At 35.1% G+C, this 16,689-nt stretch overlaps 1 protein-coding gene across 1 annotated transcript; it reads left to right on the top strand.

Annotated features, from left to right (window-relative positions):
- The first annotated feature begins 145 nt into the window (after window positions 1-145).
- LOC100812202 (bifunctional aspartokinase/homoserine dehydrogenase, chloroplastic) lies at window positions 146-15,810 on the top strand. The gene is made up of 18 exons (XM_003524871.5): window positions 146-498; window positions 4,980-5,044; window positions 5,136-5,510; window positions 7,057-7,145; window positions 7,233-7,536; window positions 7,709-7,761; window positions 7,845-8,059; window positions 8,210-8,297; window positions 8,378-8,491; window positions 9,602-9,700; window positions 9,802-9,996; window positions 11,193-11,275; window positions 11,780-12,005; window positions 13,063-13,208; window positions 13,427-13,562; window positions 14,274-14,357; window positions 14,446-14,538; window positions 15,241-15,810. The coding sequence occupies exons 1-18, from the start codon at window positions 359-361 to the stop codon at window positions 15,484-15,486; spliced, it is 2,751 nt and encodes a 916-aa protein (XP_003524919.1). The 5' UTR covers window positions 146-358; the 3' UTR covers window positions 15,487-15,810.
- The last annotated feature ends 879 nt before the right edge of the window (window positions 15,811-16,689 follow it).

The following is a 16,689-nucleotide window of genomic DNA, read 5'->3' as shown; positions in this document are numbered from 1 at the left end:
TTAAGCAATTTAGTCTATCATAAAATACTGGCATATTAATTTATCGTATTTTTTTTACTTTAGAAAATTAAATTCAAAATTTTCATTGAATAATTTGATAGTATTACACAGTTTTAGGGACTATATAGCCTGTGTAGATATCATTCCTCTTAGGCGAGGGACTAAATAGCAAATGTAAGTAATTGTTACCTTGACCTATTAAAAATAGTAAAACGCCACCAGGAAAGTACTCTCGCCGCCGCATTGCATCCCTAGGGGCGCGACAATAGTAATCGTTGATTGTAGTTTATAAAGTTAGACACGACGTTTCATTTCAGTTCCGTAGCATTTTACTCTGCAGCAGCAGCAGCCACCACCCATGGCGTCGTTTTCTGCCGCCGTCGCTCAGTTCTCCCGTGTTTCACCCACTCTCACTCTGCTCCACTCTCACTCTCACGATAGGCTCTTCCATTCTCAATGCCGCCCTTTCTTCCTCTCGCGTCCTTCCCATTCACTCCGGTACGTTCCTATCGACTACTAGGTTTCTCAAATCAACGTCGTTTCCTTGATCCTTTTCGCATTTGGTTTTAGATCAAATTACACCAATGCTTTCTATCTTTGACCACACATACAACAGCTAGTTACTTGCTATTGTGTTTTACTTGAACATTCCTGATTGAATGATGCGACTATACTGTTTTTAATTCTTTTTAGTTTTTGCTCTTAAAAGAAAAAGAATAAGCTGAGAAGAGAGAGCGAATATCAGTTATGAAACGTAATGTTTGATTATAAAGTTTATCAGCTTAATGGAGAATTTGAGGTTATATTCCCTCAGTTTGAATAATAAGATTACAAGAGCAAATTAACAAAAGTTGTAAACATCGTTTGTTTGGCAGATACGTGCTAAATAAGCTTTTAAGTGATTGGTTATACCACACACAGTATATTCTCTACTCTCCCTTTTTTTTTGTTTATTTATCCTTTGCAGAGCATAAACTGTTTTCTCGGAATTTTGGCAGTGTATACGTGTTTAAATGATTTTCTCCCCATGAAACTAGTTGAAATTTTGAATGAGTGAGGAACTTTTCTCTCACTTTCTCATCACATTAATTGCTTTTGAATGGCATATATATAGGGTACAAAGAGAAGAGAGAGACAGCTTACACACACTGACCTAACCCTACTGTCTCCTATGAAAAATAAGCTAGCTAAGAAACAATACATAAAATAAAGCAAATATTCAACACTCCCCCTTAAGTTGGAGCATATAAATCATATGCACCAAGCTTGAGACATATAGACTGAAATATCTGCTAGTTGATCATTAGAATTAATGAACTCAGTGACAATCTCCTTGGACAATAGTTTCTCCCGAATGAAATGACAATCAATCTCGATGTGCTTAGTCCTCTCATGAAAGACTGAATTAGAAGCAATGTGGAGAGCAGCCTGATTATCACAGTATAACCTCATTTGCACAACTTCACATAATCTCAATTCCTGGAGAAATTGTTTAATCCACATAAGCTCACATGTAATCATAGTCATAGATCGATATTCAACTTCTGCACTGGACCAAGCAACAACAGTTTGCTTCTTGCTCTTCCAAGAGATAAGATTCCCTCCAATGAAGACACAATAACCTGATGTGGATCTCCTATCCATGGGACAACAGCCCAATTTGCATCACAATACCCCGATAGTTGTGTATTTCCCTTGTCCTCATACAACAATCCTTGTCCAAGAGCTCTCTTAACATATCTAAGAATATGCACGACTGCATTCCAATGATCAATATGAGGATTTTGCATGAATTGGCTAACTACTCCAACAGCAAAGGAGATATCAGGTCTTGTAATGGTGAGATAAATGAGTTTTCCCACAAGTCTCCTATACCTCTCGGGGTCAGGATAGATATCACTCTGATTTGCCATGAGCTTCAGATTTGGGTCCATAGGATTATCAACAGGTCTACAATTTTGCATGCCTATTTCTTTCAGAATATCCAGAGCATACTTCCTTTGAGAGATCACAACACCATCTCCTGATTGAGCCACCTCAATACCAAGGAAATACTTCAGATATCCCAGGTCTTTGGTCTGGAAATGGCTGAATAAGTGCTCTTTTAGCTGAACAATCTTAGTAGCATCATTTCCTAATATCACTATATCATCATCATAGACCATTAGATAAATACACTTTCCAAGGGATGTATGACAATAAAAAAACAGAATGATCGGCTTTACTTTGTTTCAGCCCAAAAAGTTGAACAACATGACTAAAGTTACCAAACCAAGCTTGAGGAGATTGCTTCAACCCATAGAGAGATCGGTGAAGCTTACACACATGACCATACTCCCCCTGAGCAACAAACCCAGGAGGTTGCTCCATATAAATATCCTCGTCAAGATCACCATGGAGGAAGGCATTTTTAATATCAAGCTGATGGAGAGGCCAGTGACGCATGGCAGTCATAGCAAGAAACAGACGAACAGAGGTGATTTTGGCTACAGGAGAAAAGGTATCACAATAATCAAGATCATATATCTGTGTGTAGCCTTTAGCTACCAAGCGAGCCTTAAGCCGATCAACCTCACCATTGGGCCCAACTTTAACAGTATAGACCCATCTACAAGTCATAGGTGTTTTGCCAGGAGAAAGAGGAACAAGTTCCCAAGTACCATTATTTTCAAGAGCCTCCATTTCATCAATTATAGTCTGTCGTCAGCCAGGATGATCAAGTGTCTCATGGACATTGGAAGGAATAGTAAGGGAAGATAATGAGAAAACAAAGGAAGCATATGAAGGAGACAAACGGTGATAACTTAAGAAATTATAAATAGGATGAGGATTACGAGTAGAGCGAGTACCTTTCCTGATGACAATGGGCCAATCTGAGTCAGAATCATGAGAAGAAGTGGACGGAGAAGAAGGATCCATGGGTTGAGGACTGGTTGAAGATGGATGAGGATCACGAGAAGAAGCTTCAGGCACTGTAGATCCAACTTGCCTTGTCCTGTGTTGATATGTAATGAGAGGTGGAGAAGCAACTTCAGGTGAATTTAGTGGAGAAGATGGGACAACACTAACATTTTGGTTTGAGTTACCTAGAGGACAAGGAGAAGGAATTGGAAGAACTTCCTGGAGAGAAGGGGAATGGTTCATGGAAGGTGAGAAAAAGGGTGTATCTTCAAAGAAGGTTACATCGGCAGACATGTAGTATCGTTTTGTGGTTGGAGAGTAGCACTTGTAACCTTTTTGAAGACGAGAATAACCCAAAAAGACACATTTGATTGACCTAACAGAAAGTTTGTCTAAACCAGGAGAAAGATCATGGACAAAACAAGTACAACCAAACACTTTAGGAGAAACATGAAATAATGGGTCATGAGGAAAAATACCCTTTAGCATTATCACTTCTGAAAATCTTAATTGTTTTGCCAAATTGATTCTCAATCTCATTAAAGAACGACACAAATATAGGCAAAAGTTCAGATCTGTCTTTCATTAAATAAACCTAAGTACATCTGGAGAATTCATCAATAAAGGTTAAAAAATATCGAAAACCAAAAGATGTAACACGACTTGGTCCCCAAATATCATAATGAATGGTAGAGAAAGCCGAGTTACATCTTTGTACAGTTTGAGGAAATGATGACCTAACATGTTTTCCTAACTGACAAGACTCACATTCTAAGACTCTAAGATTCTTAAGACTAGGGACCATCATTTTCAGTTTTGGGTTTTGAAGTTGCAAAACAGGACACAGGAAACAGGAAAGTTGGATTCTAAGTAATAAAGTCCTCGTGATTCACGTCCTTCTCCAATCAATCGACCCGTCCCATGTTCCTGAATAACAAAAGATTTCGCAGTAAAGGTTACTGAGCAATTTAATGAGCGAGTTAACTGACTTAATGAGATTAGATTATATGGACACTGAGGAACAAATAATACAAAATTCAATTTCAATAAGGGAGATAATGAAACTTGACCACTTCCTTGAGACGCAACTTTGGAGCCATTAGCTACAGTAACAAGGTGAGGAATTTTTGAAAAAGAAATGGATGAGAAGGAAGACTTATTACCAGAGATATGATCAGAGGCACCTGAGTCAAGTATCCAAGGACTGAGTCTGAGACTTTCAATGGATTGAGAAATACATGTTGTTGAAAAACCTGGTACAAATAAAGATTGTACTTGGTTGCTGGACTTCTCAGATTTGAGCTTCAAATACTCCTGATATTCTTCATCAGAGAACCTAGACTCCGATTTCTCTAACTTAGACAACTGTGCTACTTTGTCAGGAAAGTCATGCAATGAATAACAGTTTTCCTGAGTGTGACTCATCCTCTTGCAATAGGTGCAATGAGGACGTCCACCCCTTCCACTGTGGCCTCCTCTGTTGTTGCGGCCTCCTCCTCTCCCACAAGGTGCAATCATAGCTGAAGTTTCCATAGCATCAGTAAGATTTTCATCCTTCAATGCATGAGGCACACGAAGAAGTCTAGTGATGAGGGAATCCATTGGTGAAACTTGATCTCCAGCAAGAACTTGATCACGCACATGATCAAAGTCTGAGTGTAGACTCCTCCAGATGAGAACCATATAAAACTTGTCCAGTTTCCTATTCACCTCTTCCAATGAATTAGCCACAAGGAACCTTTTCATCTCTTCCACTGCAGCCCAAGCCTTACCTACATGTGCAATCATGTCATGGCTGGTTTGCTTGGGGGCTATAACCTTCATGATTACATCAAACAAGCTCTGAATATCATTGACAAAGATCACTTGGGCCTTCTCTCGCTTTCTCATCACATTAATTGCTTTTGAATGGCATATATATAGGGTACAAAGAGAAGAGAGAGACAGCTTACACACACTGACCTAACCCTACTGTCTCCTTTGAAAAATAAGCTAGCTAAGAAACAATACATAAAATAAAGCAAATATTCAACAAAATTAATTGGATTTTTTGTGTTTTGCTATATACTGATTCTCAGGAAGGGTCTTACTTTACCACGAGGAAGGGAGGCACCAAGTACCACAGTACGTGCTTCATTTACAGGTAGCGACTTACTTTTATGCTAGAACTTGTCCTTTTTGTTTTGAAATAGACAAATATAGTAACTTATGTTTTTTACTTTATTTGCAAGCAGATGTTTCACCTAGTGTGTCCTTGGAGGAAAAACAACTACCCAAAGGAGAAACTTGGTCTGTTCACAAATTTGGTGGAACTTGTGTGGGAACCTCTCAAAGAATAAAAAATGTTGCTGACATAATTCTTAAGGATGATTCGGAGAGGAAATTGGTGGTTGTCTCTGCAATGTCAAAGGTGACAGATATGATGTATGACCTTATCCACAAGGCTCAATCACGCGATGAGTCTTATATAGCTGCATTGGATGCTGTTTCGGAGAAGCACAGTGCAACTGCACATGACATACTTGATGGAGATAATCTTGCTAGTTTCTTGTCTAAATTGCATCATGATATTAGTAACCTAAAGGCAATGCTTCGTGCAATATACATAGGTTATAAGCTCATCAACAATCTCTTTCTCTTTGATACTCTGTTCTGTTTTCTCTTGTTCAGTTATATCTATTTCTTTTATAAATCCTCATTTGAACCTAGAATGTTATCTTCAAGTTGTCCTTGTTTATTATAAGTTGACATTTATGGCTTTCACTTTCTGGTGTTGTTTTCACATTGTAATGGTATTGATGTTGATGCATATTGCATTAGCTATGTCTTGGTTGCTATTTTATAGTATTGATCATTGCTTATGTCTTGGACACTATTGTATGACAATAATAATAATATATGGTACTTTTTGGTCATTAATGTCACATGACAGATCAGATGTATTTCATGGAAGATACTATTAGTCACATGATCTGTACTTCTGTAGTATACATGTAATTGATCATATGACCTGTAGTATACATGCAACTGGTTAGATGACCTGTAGTACACATGCAATTGGTCACATGACCTGTATTATGCATGTTTCTTCATGTGTCAAAAATCAAAGTATGTATAAATGTTCACCAGCTTTGACTTTATTTTGTTAGGGATTCAACATAGATCTTAACAGAAACTAGTCACTGCACTATGCATCCTCATTCAATTGAGATCTTTACACCAATCACGTTTTATTTGGTTGGTGAACAAGAGATATACAAGGGAGATAAGGAGTGAAAATAGAAAAGTGAAATTTGCTGACCATGTTGTTTCCTTGGAACCATTTGTCAGGGTTGGAACACAAGTTTGAAATGGGGGCAGAGAGGAGGTGACAGCTGAATGTGTTTCTTGAGTGAATTTCTAGAGTTCAAGATAACCCTTAGATTACCACCATGGTGCTTTTTTGTCCTGCATGCGGTGGTAGTATAAGACCTAAAGTGACTTGCGAAAAGGATGGGTGTAAGAATTACTTGAAGAATTAGAGTTGAACCTGTGTTCTTATCAGGCATTAGATGATTCAATAAGATATTAGCTTCATTAAACTTCATTTATAGTAGGATTTACGATAAGAACATCCCTTGTATCCATATATTTGCAATCAGTCCCATTCTGTAGAATCATGGAAAGAGTTTAATCCTAAACTTAAGCTTTGAAGACAAACTTTGGAATAAAATGGTTTTCACTTGAGTAGGAGCAGAAAGGAATATATATGCATTGCAATTTTTGCAAGAAACAAAAGGAAAATGATTTAGAAGTGATAATTGTAGAAAATATCTTACCACACATTTCTAAGTTTAAGCATATAGGATCAATATTACAAAATGATGAGGAAGTTAATGAACAAGTCACACGCAAGATATAAGCTGGGTGGTTAAGATAGAGAAAGGCTTCTGTTGTAGACCGCCTTGGCATAAATCCAAATTAAGTCAAACAATTCCAGTCGCTTCTCTTAATCTATGCTCAATCACCTTTTCCCATAATTTCATAGTGTGATCTCTGTAAACTCCTTTTCCACAAACAAGTGATATTTAGTTTTCTATAGATATTATTGCTTAAAATGAATTTGAGTTGAGGAATTGCATTTTAAGCCTGACTAACATTCTTAATATCTTGCAGCTGGTCATGCAACAGAGTCCTTTACAGATTTTGTTGTGGGACATGGAGAATTATGGTCTGCTCAGATGTTGTCTCTAGTTATTACGAAGGTATGCTGTTTTATTTAGAAAGATATGTTTTTCCCCCCTTTATCTGAATTTAGCTCATTGCATCATGCTTCTGTTCCGGTTCTACAGAATGGGGCTGATTGCAAATGGATGGATACAAGGGATGTCCTTATCGTAAATCCTACTGGTTCTAATCAAGTTGATCCTGACTATTTGGAATCTGAGCAAAGACTTGAAAAATGGTACTCTTTGAATCCATGTAAGGTAATAATTGCTACTGGATTCATTGCAAGCACACCTCAAAACATTCCTACCACACTGAAGAGAGATGGAAGTGACTTCTCGGCAGCAATTATGGGTGCTCTATTTAAGGCTCGTCAGGTCACAATTTGGACAGATGTTGATGGTGTGTATAGTGCAGATCCTAGAAAAGGTTTGTTATGCTTCGTACTCTGAGTTAAACAATGAGTGGACTGGATCATGAAAATTGGTTTTTAGTAACCAGATGGAGTTCCAGCTCTGACATATTGATGATGCTTTTGTCTTGCGTTTGACTGCCATAACATGAAGTTTTGATTAAATATAAACAATTATATCTTCTGCAGTTAGTGAGGCTGTGATTTTGAAGACACTGTCTTATCAAGAGGCATGGGAAATGGTGAGTTAGATGCTGGAAAGCCTCAATGCTCCTTCTGCTTGTAAAAACTAAGGAGATTAACTTCCAAATTGTCTGTTGTACAGTCTTATTTTGGTGCAAATGTCTTGCATCCCCGCACAATTATTCCTGTGATGCGATATGGCATACCCATTATGATAAGGAACATTTTCAACCTTTCTGCTCCTGGAACAAAGATCTGCCATCCTTCTGTTAACGATCATGAAGATAGGCAGAACCTGCAAAATTTTGTCAAAGGATTTGCAACCATAGACAACTTGGCACTTGTAAACGTTGAGGGGTGAGTCATGAATTGCAGTTGTGTTACATGATGAATAGTTGGCATTTTTTGCTGCATGAGGATTTCTATTTAATTTAAGGTTTTCTTTAACCAATATTAATTGTCCAAGTTGTAGATTCCAATGAATTTTTCTCTGATGCTTTTTTGCAGAACTGGAATGGCTGGTGTTCCAGGTACTGCCAGTGCTATTTTTGGTGCAGTAAAAGATGTTGGAGCTAATGTTATCATGATATCTCAGGTGCACTTATAACTTTTTTCAATTTTTCTAGTTGTTCACGTTGATATATACATCATTATTCAGTAACAGTATTTGTGTAGGCTAGTAGTGAGCATTCTGTATGCTTTGCTGTGCCCGAGAAAGAAGTAAAAGCAGTTGCTGAGGCATTGCAATCTAGATTTCGTCAAGCTTTGGATAATGGGCGTCTTTCTCAGGTGCTAAATCCAATTCTTCTAAAACCTAATGCATGTTTCTGTTCAATTGTTAAGACTTGATTCACTTGAGTGATATCAGACTGAAGATTTATCATTCTACATTTTGTGGATTTTAAAACTGGATGAAACATTTGAGTGCCATGCATGGTTTTAAATTGCAGTTGTGATGTGGTTGTCATGACTCAAAACTTTTATGTTACGGCTGCAATTGTGGTTGCAGACTGCAATTTAAAACCATGGTGATGTGCTCTTAATTTTTTTAAGAGGTGTTGTATTATCTTTTCTATGTAATTTGTCTTCATTGTGTAAGTGTTTTAATTTTCATCTTAGTATTAATTAACAATAAGGGCATATTAGGGTTAGAATAAATATGCAAGCTACAGTCCACTTATTATGATCTAGAACAGTGGAAGCAAACATCAGTGATGCAGATATCAACAGTTGGGACTAAGACTATTATTTTTTACACTAGATTAATATAAAAATCAAGGATTACTATAAAATGTCAAGCACAAGGATCCATTGGGAACTTCTTTAAAGTGCCAAAGATGAAGGCTGAAGGACATCAAACAACACTAAGGCTTGAGCCTTGAGTCTTCCTGGAACAATTGTGCATTATGCCTGTAGAAGTCATGGTTGAATTGCATTGAGTTATCTTTGCTCGCTTATCACAAAAAGTTTGGGTGTTACCTTTCAATTTGTTCACCAATTGTTGTATTTGTTGCTTGGATGTAAGGATGTTCATAATATAATTCAATAAAATACTAACTAGGGATATGCTACTTTTTTGCTCTGAAAATGTGGCAATAATGTATTTGATAATCAAAAGGAAATGCAATCTCTTGGAATATGCTCATGTCCTCTTCCTCACAAGATAGTTGGATGTGAAAGTTGTGTTAAATGGAATGCTTCTACTTCGTCCTCTTTTTCCCCTTCAGTTTATGTGCATATTTCTTTTGTTTGTTAACTATCATGAAGTAGAAACTTGAGAACCAAGTAATTTCATTTCTTCTGTTTAAATTAGTATTTGTGACTGAATTGTGTTAAAATTTAAAGCTTGCTATTTAATTACCTTTATTGCATTCAAAAATGTTATGTATCATCTCTCAGGTTGCAGTCATTCCAAATTGTAGTATTCTGGCTGCTGTTGGCCAGAAAATGGCAAGCACTCCTGGTGTTAGTGCCTCCCTTTTCAATGCATTGGCTAAGGTTAGGAAATTATGTTTAAGATATTACTTGGGTTAGAAATTTTTGCATATTTTGTTATATCTTTTTGCTTGTTTTATGTTCAAGCTTGTTTTCATGAACAGGCCAATATAAATGTCCGTGCTATAGCGCAAGGTTGTTCTGAGTACAATATTACTGTTGTTGTTAAGCGAGAGGATTGTATAAAGGCTTTACGAGCTGTCCATTCCAGATTTTATCTCTCAAGAACCACCATAGCAATGGGCATTATTGGACCTGGATTAATTGGGAGCACACTACTTGACCAGCTAAGGGATCAGGTGCAGTTTCTGTAGACGATTTTGTATGCATGAATAGTTATTTTTGGTTTTACCTTGTTTATGTTTTGGTGTGTATTTTGGCTTTTATTATCCTTGGTGTGAAATTAACTATTTTTTTCAAATTTAAAATTCCACTTCAAGGAAATAATGCCTATAATTGAAGAATAACGTTTATTTTAAATAGCAGGTAATTTTCTTTATGTTGAAGCTGCACCAATTGTAACTGTTTTATGGATTAAAATACATTTTCAAAAGAATTTATTTGTTTGTCAATGTAAGTAAAAAAGGTGCCACCACATTGGAAGTGGGACATTCTAGTGTAGTGTTTATATACAAGACTTTGGGGTCTCCAACTACAATGACTAGTTTTTTGTTGTGTGGTTCTTCCAAGGTTCTTATCTAATTGATATCAGATATTTCTGCTGTGTTTCACAACTACAAATGAGAGGCATGTGTGGTGATGCTGGCATTGTAGTTTTTGCTAGGGACTAGTTAAAGGGTTAGTGCACAGCCTGCCCATGTGGGCATGGGGCTGCGAAGCAAGATGGAATGTTAGGATCCAATTGCAAGGTATGAGACTTGAATCTCACATTTGAAGTTTAGGATGTATAAGACTGTTAGCTCTCCAAACTACAATGACTCGCTTTTGTGGTGTAGATCTCCCAAGGTTCTTATCATTATACAAGATAGAGAAAATTCAGATGATTGCTTTCAAAACAAGTAATTGAAAGAAAAAGAATAAGAGAAATTGTAAACTAGGACTTAAATAGTAAAACACAGTTAAAATTGGCTTAACTGAAGTTTAGTTAGTCTTCTTAATAGCTGTAGACAGCTGAAATTCCTATTGTAAGCTTGCAGAACAAGGTAGCTCTAGTATTTAAACTCATCTTCCGTCAGATAGTAATAAGTGATTCATTAATCAATAACAGAAAATAGATTCAGACTCTCTCTATCTCTAGAATTCTATTAAATATTAATAGTTTTCTTATATGGGGTATTTACTTGTTATGCATCTCCAATTCTGACTTTTTTGACTGGGAGATATTTCTTTAGAGATTTGATCCCTGGCAAGCTTTTTACATTTCCGTGTTTAAATATGTTCCTGGTATACTATAGTGGGGTAACTTCATTTTATCATGTTAGCATACTAGAATTGAAATATGTGGCAAATTCCCATGACAATTCTTTTAATGCAGGCCTCAACCCTGAAAGAAGAATTCAACATTGATTTGCGTGTAATGGGCATACTTGGTTCAAAGTCAATGCTTCTTAGTGATGTGTAAGTTGAACCACTCTGACTGAAATATGTCTTTGAATGATAATTAAATTCCTTGCTTGTATAACTATAAGAGCCCTTTTATGTGAGAAAGCAGACTTCATTTTACACTTCACTCCTTTTACCTTTTTTGGAAAGCTTTATTGTTTATTATATATCATTTATGTATTGTTATTTGGATGAAAGAAGATTATTATATTTTTAAGTAAGCCATAGTAACATGATTAGGTCTCCTAGATAGAATGGACTCAAAATGTAGGCAATACCTGATTGCTTTTGGGGTGCCATGTTTCTTGATATGGATGATTTTTGGATTTCCTACTTTGGTTTGACAACTCTCTCTTGCTAACAATTATGAAGTTAATCTGTTGGCAAGAGGAATTCATTGGTTAATACAGTGGTCATGAAGCTACATCAACAAAATTCATCCTATGATTTGTTGGTTATATGTGTATTCTTGAAGTTGGTTTTTGTTCAATCATTATATACTATTATTGCTCCTTGCAGGGGCATTGACTTAGCTAGATGGAGAGAACTTCGAGAGGAAAGAGGAGAAGTGGCTAATGTGGAAAAATTTGTTCAACATGTACATGGAAATCATTTTATACCAAACACAGCATTAGTGGACTGCACAGCTGACTCTGCCATTGCTGGCTATTACTATGACTGGTTGCGCAAAGGAATACATGTAGTTACTCCAAATAAGAAGGCAAATTCAGGACCACTTGATCAGGTAAAGTAATCCTTATTGTTCTTTTGATGTATAACATGTTTGTGTTTGTTGTTGACTTATCTCGTGTAATGAATGCTGTAAGATATTTTTTCTGCAAGTACTCGGCTGAAAATGGAAATTCCCAGACATTAATTTGGATTAATTTATTTTCTAATTTTTTATTTGTTTTGTTTTTTTATAAATTAAAGAATAATTCATTTAAAGGAAAGGGGAATACACATCATCACATTATCAATATTAGGGAGTTTGGATAGGAAGCTTTTACTCTTATTTCTATCATTTACTTCATACTTCCATCCACTGGCAGCTGTCTATTTTTTCCTCTTTTCTTCTTTAAAATCAAAATATCATCTTGTGAGTTTCTGTGTCATTTTTGCAGCTATCATATTTGCTAGTACCAGAGTAACTGTAATCTTATTGTCCTGCAGTTATATGGCTGTCACTAACGTGTAGTTAGCTGCGTCAGACTCAGCATAGTATTCAGTTAGGCTAAATTTCAAAGTGATAGGCTGGTTATTGAAGTGCAAGCTAAAGTTCACTATACAAGACTATGGAGCCAACAAAATTAATGATTCAATGCATCATTTCAGTTTTAAACATTTTTCTCAGTCTTTTCTCTGTTTCTCTCTCTAAACCCAGGTTCACTGGACTCAGTTGACTAGTGGCACAATTGTTCTAACAGGAATGATTTATAAGTATAAGCTTGTTACATTTAAATGTTAATGTCAACCAGTCTGCGACTTGTTCTCTTGTCATTGTCCATTTTATTTAGCAATTTGGAAATTTATTGCATTTATACGCCTAGTGATGTTTCAGATTTCAGTTATTAACATCTACAATCAAATTTCATGGTAAACTGGAATGCTGAACAACAGTAGGCGTTGGCTTGGGTTCATGCTTTTCTGATAGAACAAGTACTTTGAACTTGAAGACATGTTTTAATAATATTTTTCATAATTTTGAAAGTGTTTTCTTTAAGCTTCAGCAGTTGTTGCTTCCTAGTACTCATGCTACTTATTTTGAGGAGCTTTTTCACATCTATGCTCTCTTTATCCAGTATTTGAAGTTAAGAGCTCTTCAAAGGCAATCCTATACACATTACTTCTATGAAGCAACTGTTGGAGCTGGTCTTCCAATTGTTAGCACTTTACGTGGCCTCCTTGAAACTGGAGACAAAATACTGCAAATCGAAGGCATCTTTAGGTTTGCTTTGATGTGTTATTTCTCTTTTTTTGTCTGAATTTGTGGATTGACACTGTCAATTCTCAGATCTTGCATTCAGTCTCATTTGTCCACCCTCTTCCAATTTTCCCATTCTAAAGACAAAAATTAGAATGTTATTTTGAGGATTATTAATGACTATATGGGGATTATTCATTAATCTCGATCATTCACCATGAGTATTGCCTCTGTCTCTGCAGTGGGACTTTGAGTTACATATTTAATAACTTCAAAGACGGCCGGGCTTTTAGTGAGGTAGTTTCTGAAGCAAAGGAAGCAGGTTATACTGAGCCAGATCCAAGAGATGATCTATCCGGAACAGATGTTGCCAGAAAGGTACAATTTATAATATGGTATATGTTTACTGAATTTTGTTGTCAAATGTTAATAAAGTTCCTTTATGCTGCAGACATAATTTGAATTTCGATTTCATTTAGGATTTATGAGTAGGCTGTAATTTAAATGATCTAAAAGACTATATCCAAATTAAATATTTATATGTTTGAGGCTGATTTGATCAAACATTTTGAAGCTTGAATTCCGTTGCAGGCTAGAATTTAAATTTGATATACATCTACCTATCCAGTTATCAAGGATTTCGATTCATGCTCAAATTTGATATTTTTAATTGTTGACATGCTGAAAGCATTTAATGATTTAAAAACACAAATCAAAAGTTGATAATATTATTAATATTCCTCTTTTGTGCCTATACACAATTGAAATATTATTAATATTATCAATAGTCCTCTTTGGTGCCAATACACAATTTTTGTTGAGCAAATGTCCTAATTTTAAATTTTAAATGTAGAAATAAATAAATATATTGGTAAGTATTTTTTTATTTATTGTGAAATACATATTTAGTTGACCCCACTCTAGAAAATGTTTGGTTGTTGTTGTAACTAATTGGAAGGCTTGCTTGTTTCTGCAACTAATTGGAACATGTAGGCTAATCACAATGTCGATCTTGGTTCATGTTAGCATTTTTATGCTTCATGTAATCTGATTTAAATTCAACATCCTGAAGCTGCTTTGGCTCTACAGGTGATAATTCTTGCTAGGGAGTCTGGTTTAAAGCTAGAACTGTCTAATATTCCAGTTGAAAGCCTTGTGCCAGAACCACTACGAGTAAGAACCAATTTATATTGATTATTCAGTTTTTAGTTTTAATATGTAGTATTTTGATTGACATAGATGTTTTGATGATTCTGTGCAGGCTTGTGCATCAGCTCAGGAGTTTATGCAAGAGCTACCAAAATTTGATCAGGAGTTCACAAAGAAACAAGAAGATGCTGAGAATGCTGGGGAAGTGAGTAAACTCTAAGACAGTATTAATTCTATGTTAAAGTATCTAATAGAATAGTTCTACCAACAGCTTCATACATGCATAATTCATGCATGGAATATCTTAGGGTTTGTTTTGTTTCCATACGTTTTTTTTTTAAAAAAAAACTGCTACTTTATTTTCATTTTATTTTATATTTTCAAAGATATGTACAGGTAATGTTGAAAAGGGGGCATTTTATAATTTTTAGTGATAACAGAAAAGGGAAAAAAAATTCCTTACAAATTAGGTACCCTTAGCTTGTTATATATTTATTTTAATTCTGCATAGTACATGACACAGAAACATATAGTACTTATTTGAGACACGGTAGGTGGGCCAGGAATTTTCTGATTAGACTGATGACATACCAAAACACCAAAGTTTTGCATATCAAATCTTCAATTGGTTGGTTAATGAAGACTCTCCGACCTGATGGAAGGATGCTTTTTATATATTTCAAGCAACCTAGATTTCCATATAGACCTTGATTGCAAGTAAAAGTATAGTATGGCATTTGATTTATGTTGGGTTTGCGGTCTCCTGTTTGTGTCCTTGACGATATATATAAACGTCTATTTTTCATGATGACATCTCTCATATATGTATATTATGTCCATTAAAAATACGTATACTTTTCATGTCCTCCGCATACAACTCTGAGATTGCTATATTTGCACTCTGAAGGTCTTGAGATACGTGGGAGTGGTGGACGTGACTAATGAAAAAGGAGTGGTAGAGCTGCGAAGATACAAGAAGGATCATCCGTTTGCACAATTGTCTGGGTCAGATAACATTATTGCATTTACAACACGAAGGTATAAGGATCAGCCTCTGATAGTTCGTGGGCCAGGAGCTGGTGCTCAAGTCACAGCTGGTGGAATATTTAGTGATATTTTACGACTTGCCTCATATCTTGGTGCTCCATCATAACGCATAATTTTCTGCATGTTTGGTTTCACATCCACCGCTCCGTAACACATTATCTGAAGTTGCTTTTATGTCCAAAACGTGAATTTTGATCGAAACGTATGATGTCCATGGATATCCAAAAACATGCAAATTTGTATCATCAATTTATTTATCTTGATTTTCTTCTTAGGTTATTTGCTGCTTATAACGTTGTAATGTAAGCTTGTTTCTCTTATCTTTTGTCTGGAAGAATAATAAGGGAATGGAACAGAACTCCATTTACCTTTTTTGAGTTATATTGTAAAGGAACGGAAGTAAATAGAATTATTATAATTTTCAACTTCACTAACTGCCTTTTTAATCTATGGTAAAAAAAAAAAAAAAAAGACTGATGATGATGTGCAAGTTTAATCTATAGTTGAGTATCGTATCCTCCTTTTGCACGTAGTAGATGCTTGCACTTCAATGTAAAAACAAAAGAGTAATTAGTTAATTTAATTATTAAAATAATATTTTAAAATAATTACTAAAATATAATTTACTAACTGTACTGTCTTTATAAATCTAAATTCTATCGCTAATCATTAATTATTAATAGTTTAATACTAAACTGAAAATATGCACAAGTTTGATATATTTTGTGCTTGGTTATTTAGATTAAGTGCAAATCATGGAAAGACCATTTTTATTCATGGAAGTTGAACTACTTTTTATTCTTTTACTTCCGTCACTCCATCAGTATTTAAAAAAAATAAAAATTAACACCACATTATTTGATATTCTTGTTTCATATATTCATATTAGCACCTGATTCTTTGATATTCTTGTTTCATTTTTTTTTTGTTGAGCATAATTGATGCAAGTCTGGTTAAATATGTGTTTCATTTTTTATTTAATGAGTTTCATTCCAAAATTAGTATAATCCACATAAACTTCAACTAATAAAACAAAGTTGAAAAGAAATTTTTTTTAAGAGAAAAGTTAAAAAGAATATTAAAAAATGTAGCTACACTTTCTCCTATGATAATAATAGACTAAATTATAATTTTAATTTCCTTAATTTTGATCATGATTTTAGTTTTCACATTTAAAAAAATTCATAACTCGAATCAAATCCTCAATTTTATATATGTTTTATTTAATTTATTTTGGTCTAATTAAATTCTATATCTAATATATTATACGGTCAAATCAGTGTAGTTTTTTTTGTTTCTAATAGTTGAC

Source organism: Glycine max, chromosome 5 (assembly GCF_000004515.6).
Source record: "Glycine max cultivar Williams 82 chromosome 5, Glycine_max_v4.0, whole genome shotgun sequence".
NCBI lineage: Eukaryota > Viridiplantae > Streptophyta > Magnoliopsida > Fabales > Fabaceae > Glycine > Glycine max.
The sequence above is the reverse complement of the archived record's forward strand: the minus strand, read 5'-3'. Positions and strand labels throughout refer to the sequence as shown.

Bases quoted from the DNA above. Each gene is read 5' to 3' on its own strand.
- LOC100812202 (XM_003524871.5), top strand. From the start codon at position 359: ATGGCGTCGTTTTCTGCCGCCGTCGCTCAGTTCTCCCGTGTTTCACCC. The intron at 13,209-13,426 runs GTTTGCTTTGAT...CTGTCTCTGCAG, and splicing joins CAAATCGAAGGCATCTTTAG to TGGGACTTTGAGTTACATAT. The intron at 13,563-14,273 runs GTACAATTTATA...TTGGCTCTACAG, and splicing joins GAACAGATGTTGCCAGAAAG to GTGATAATTCTTGCTAGGGA.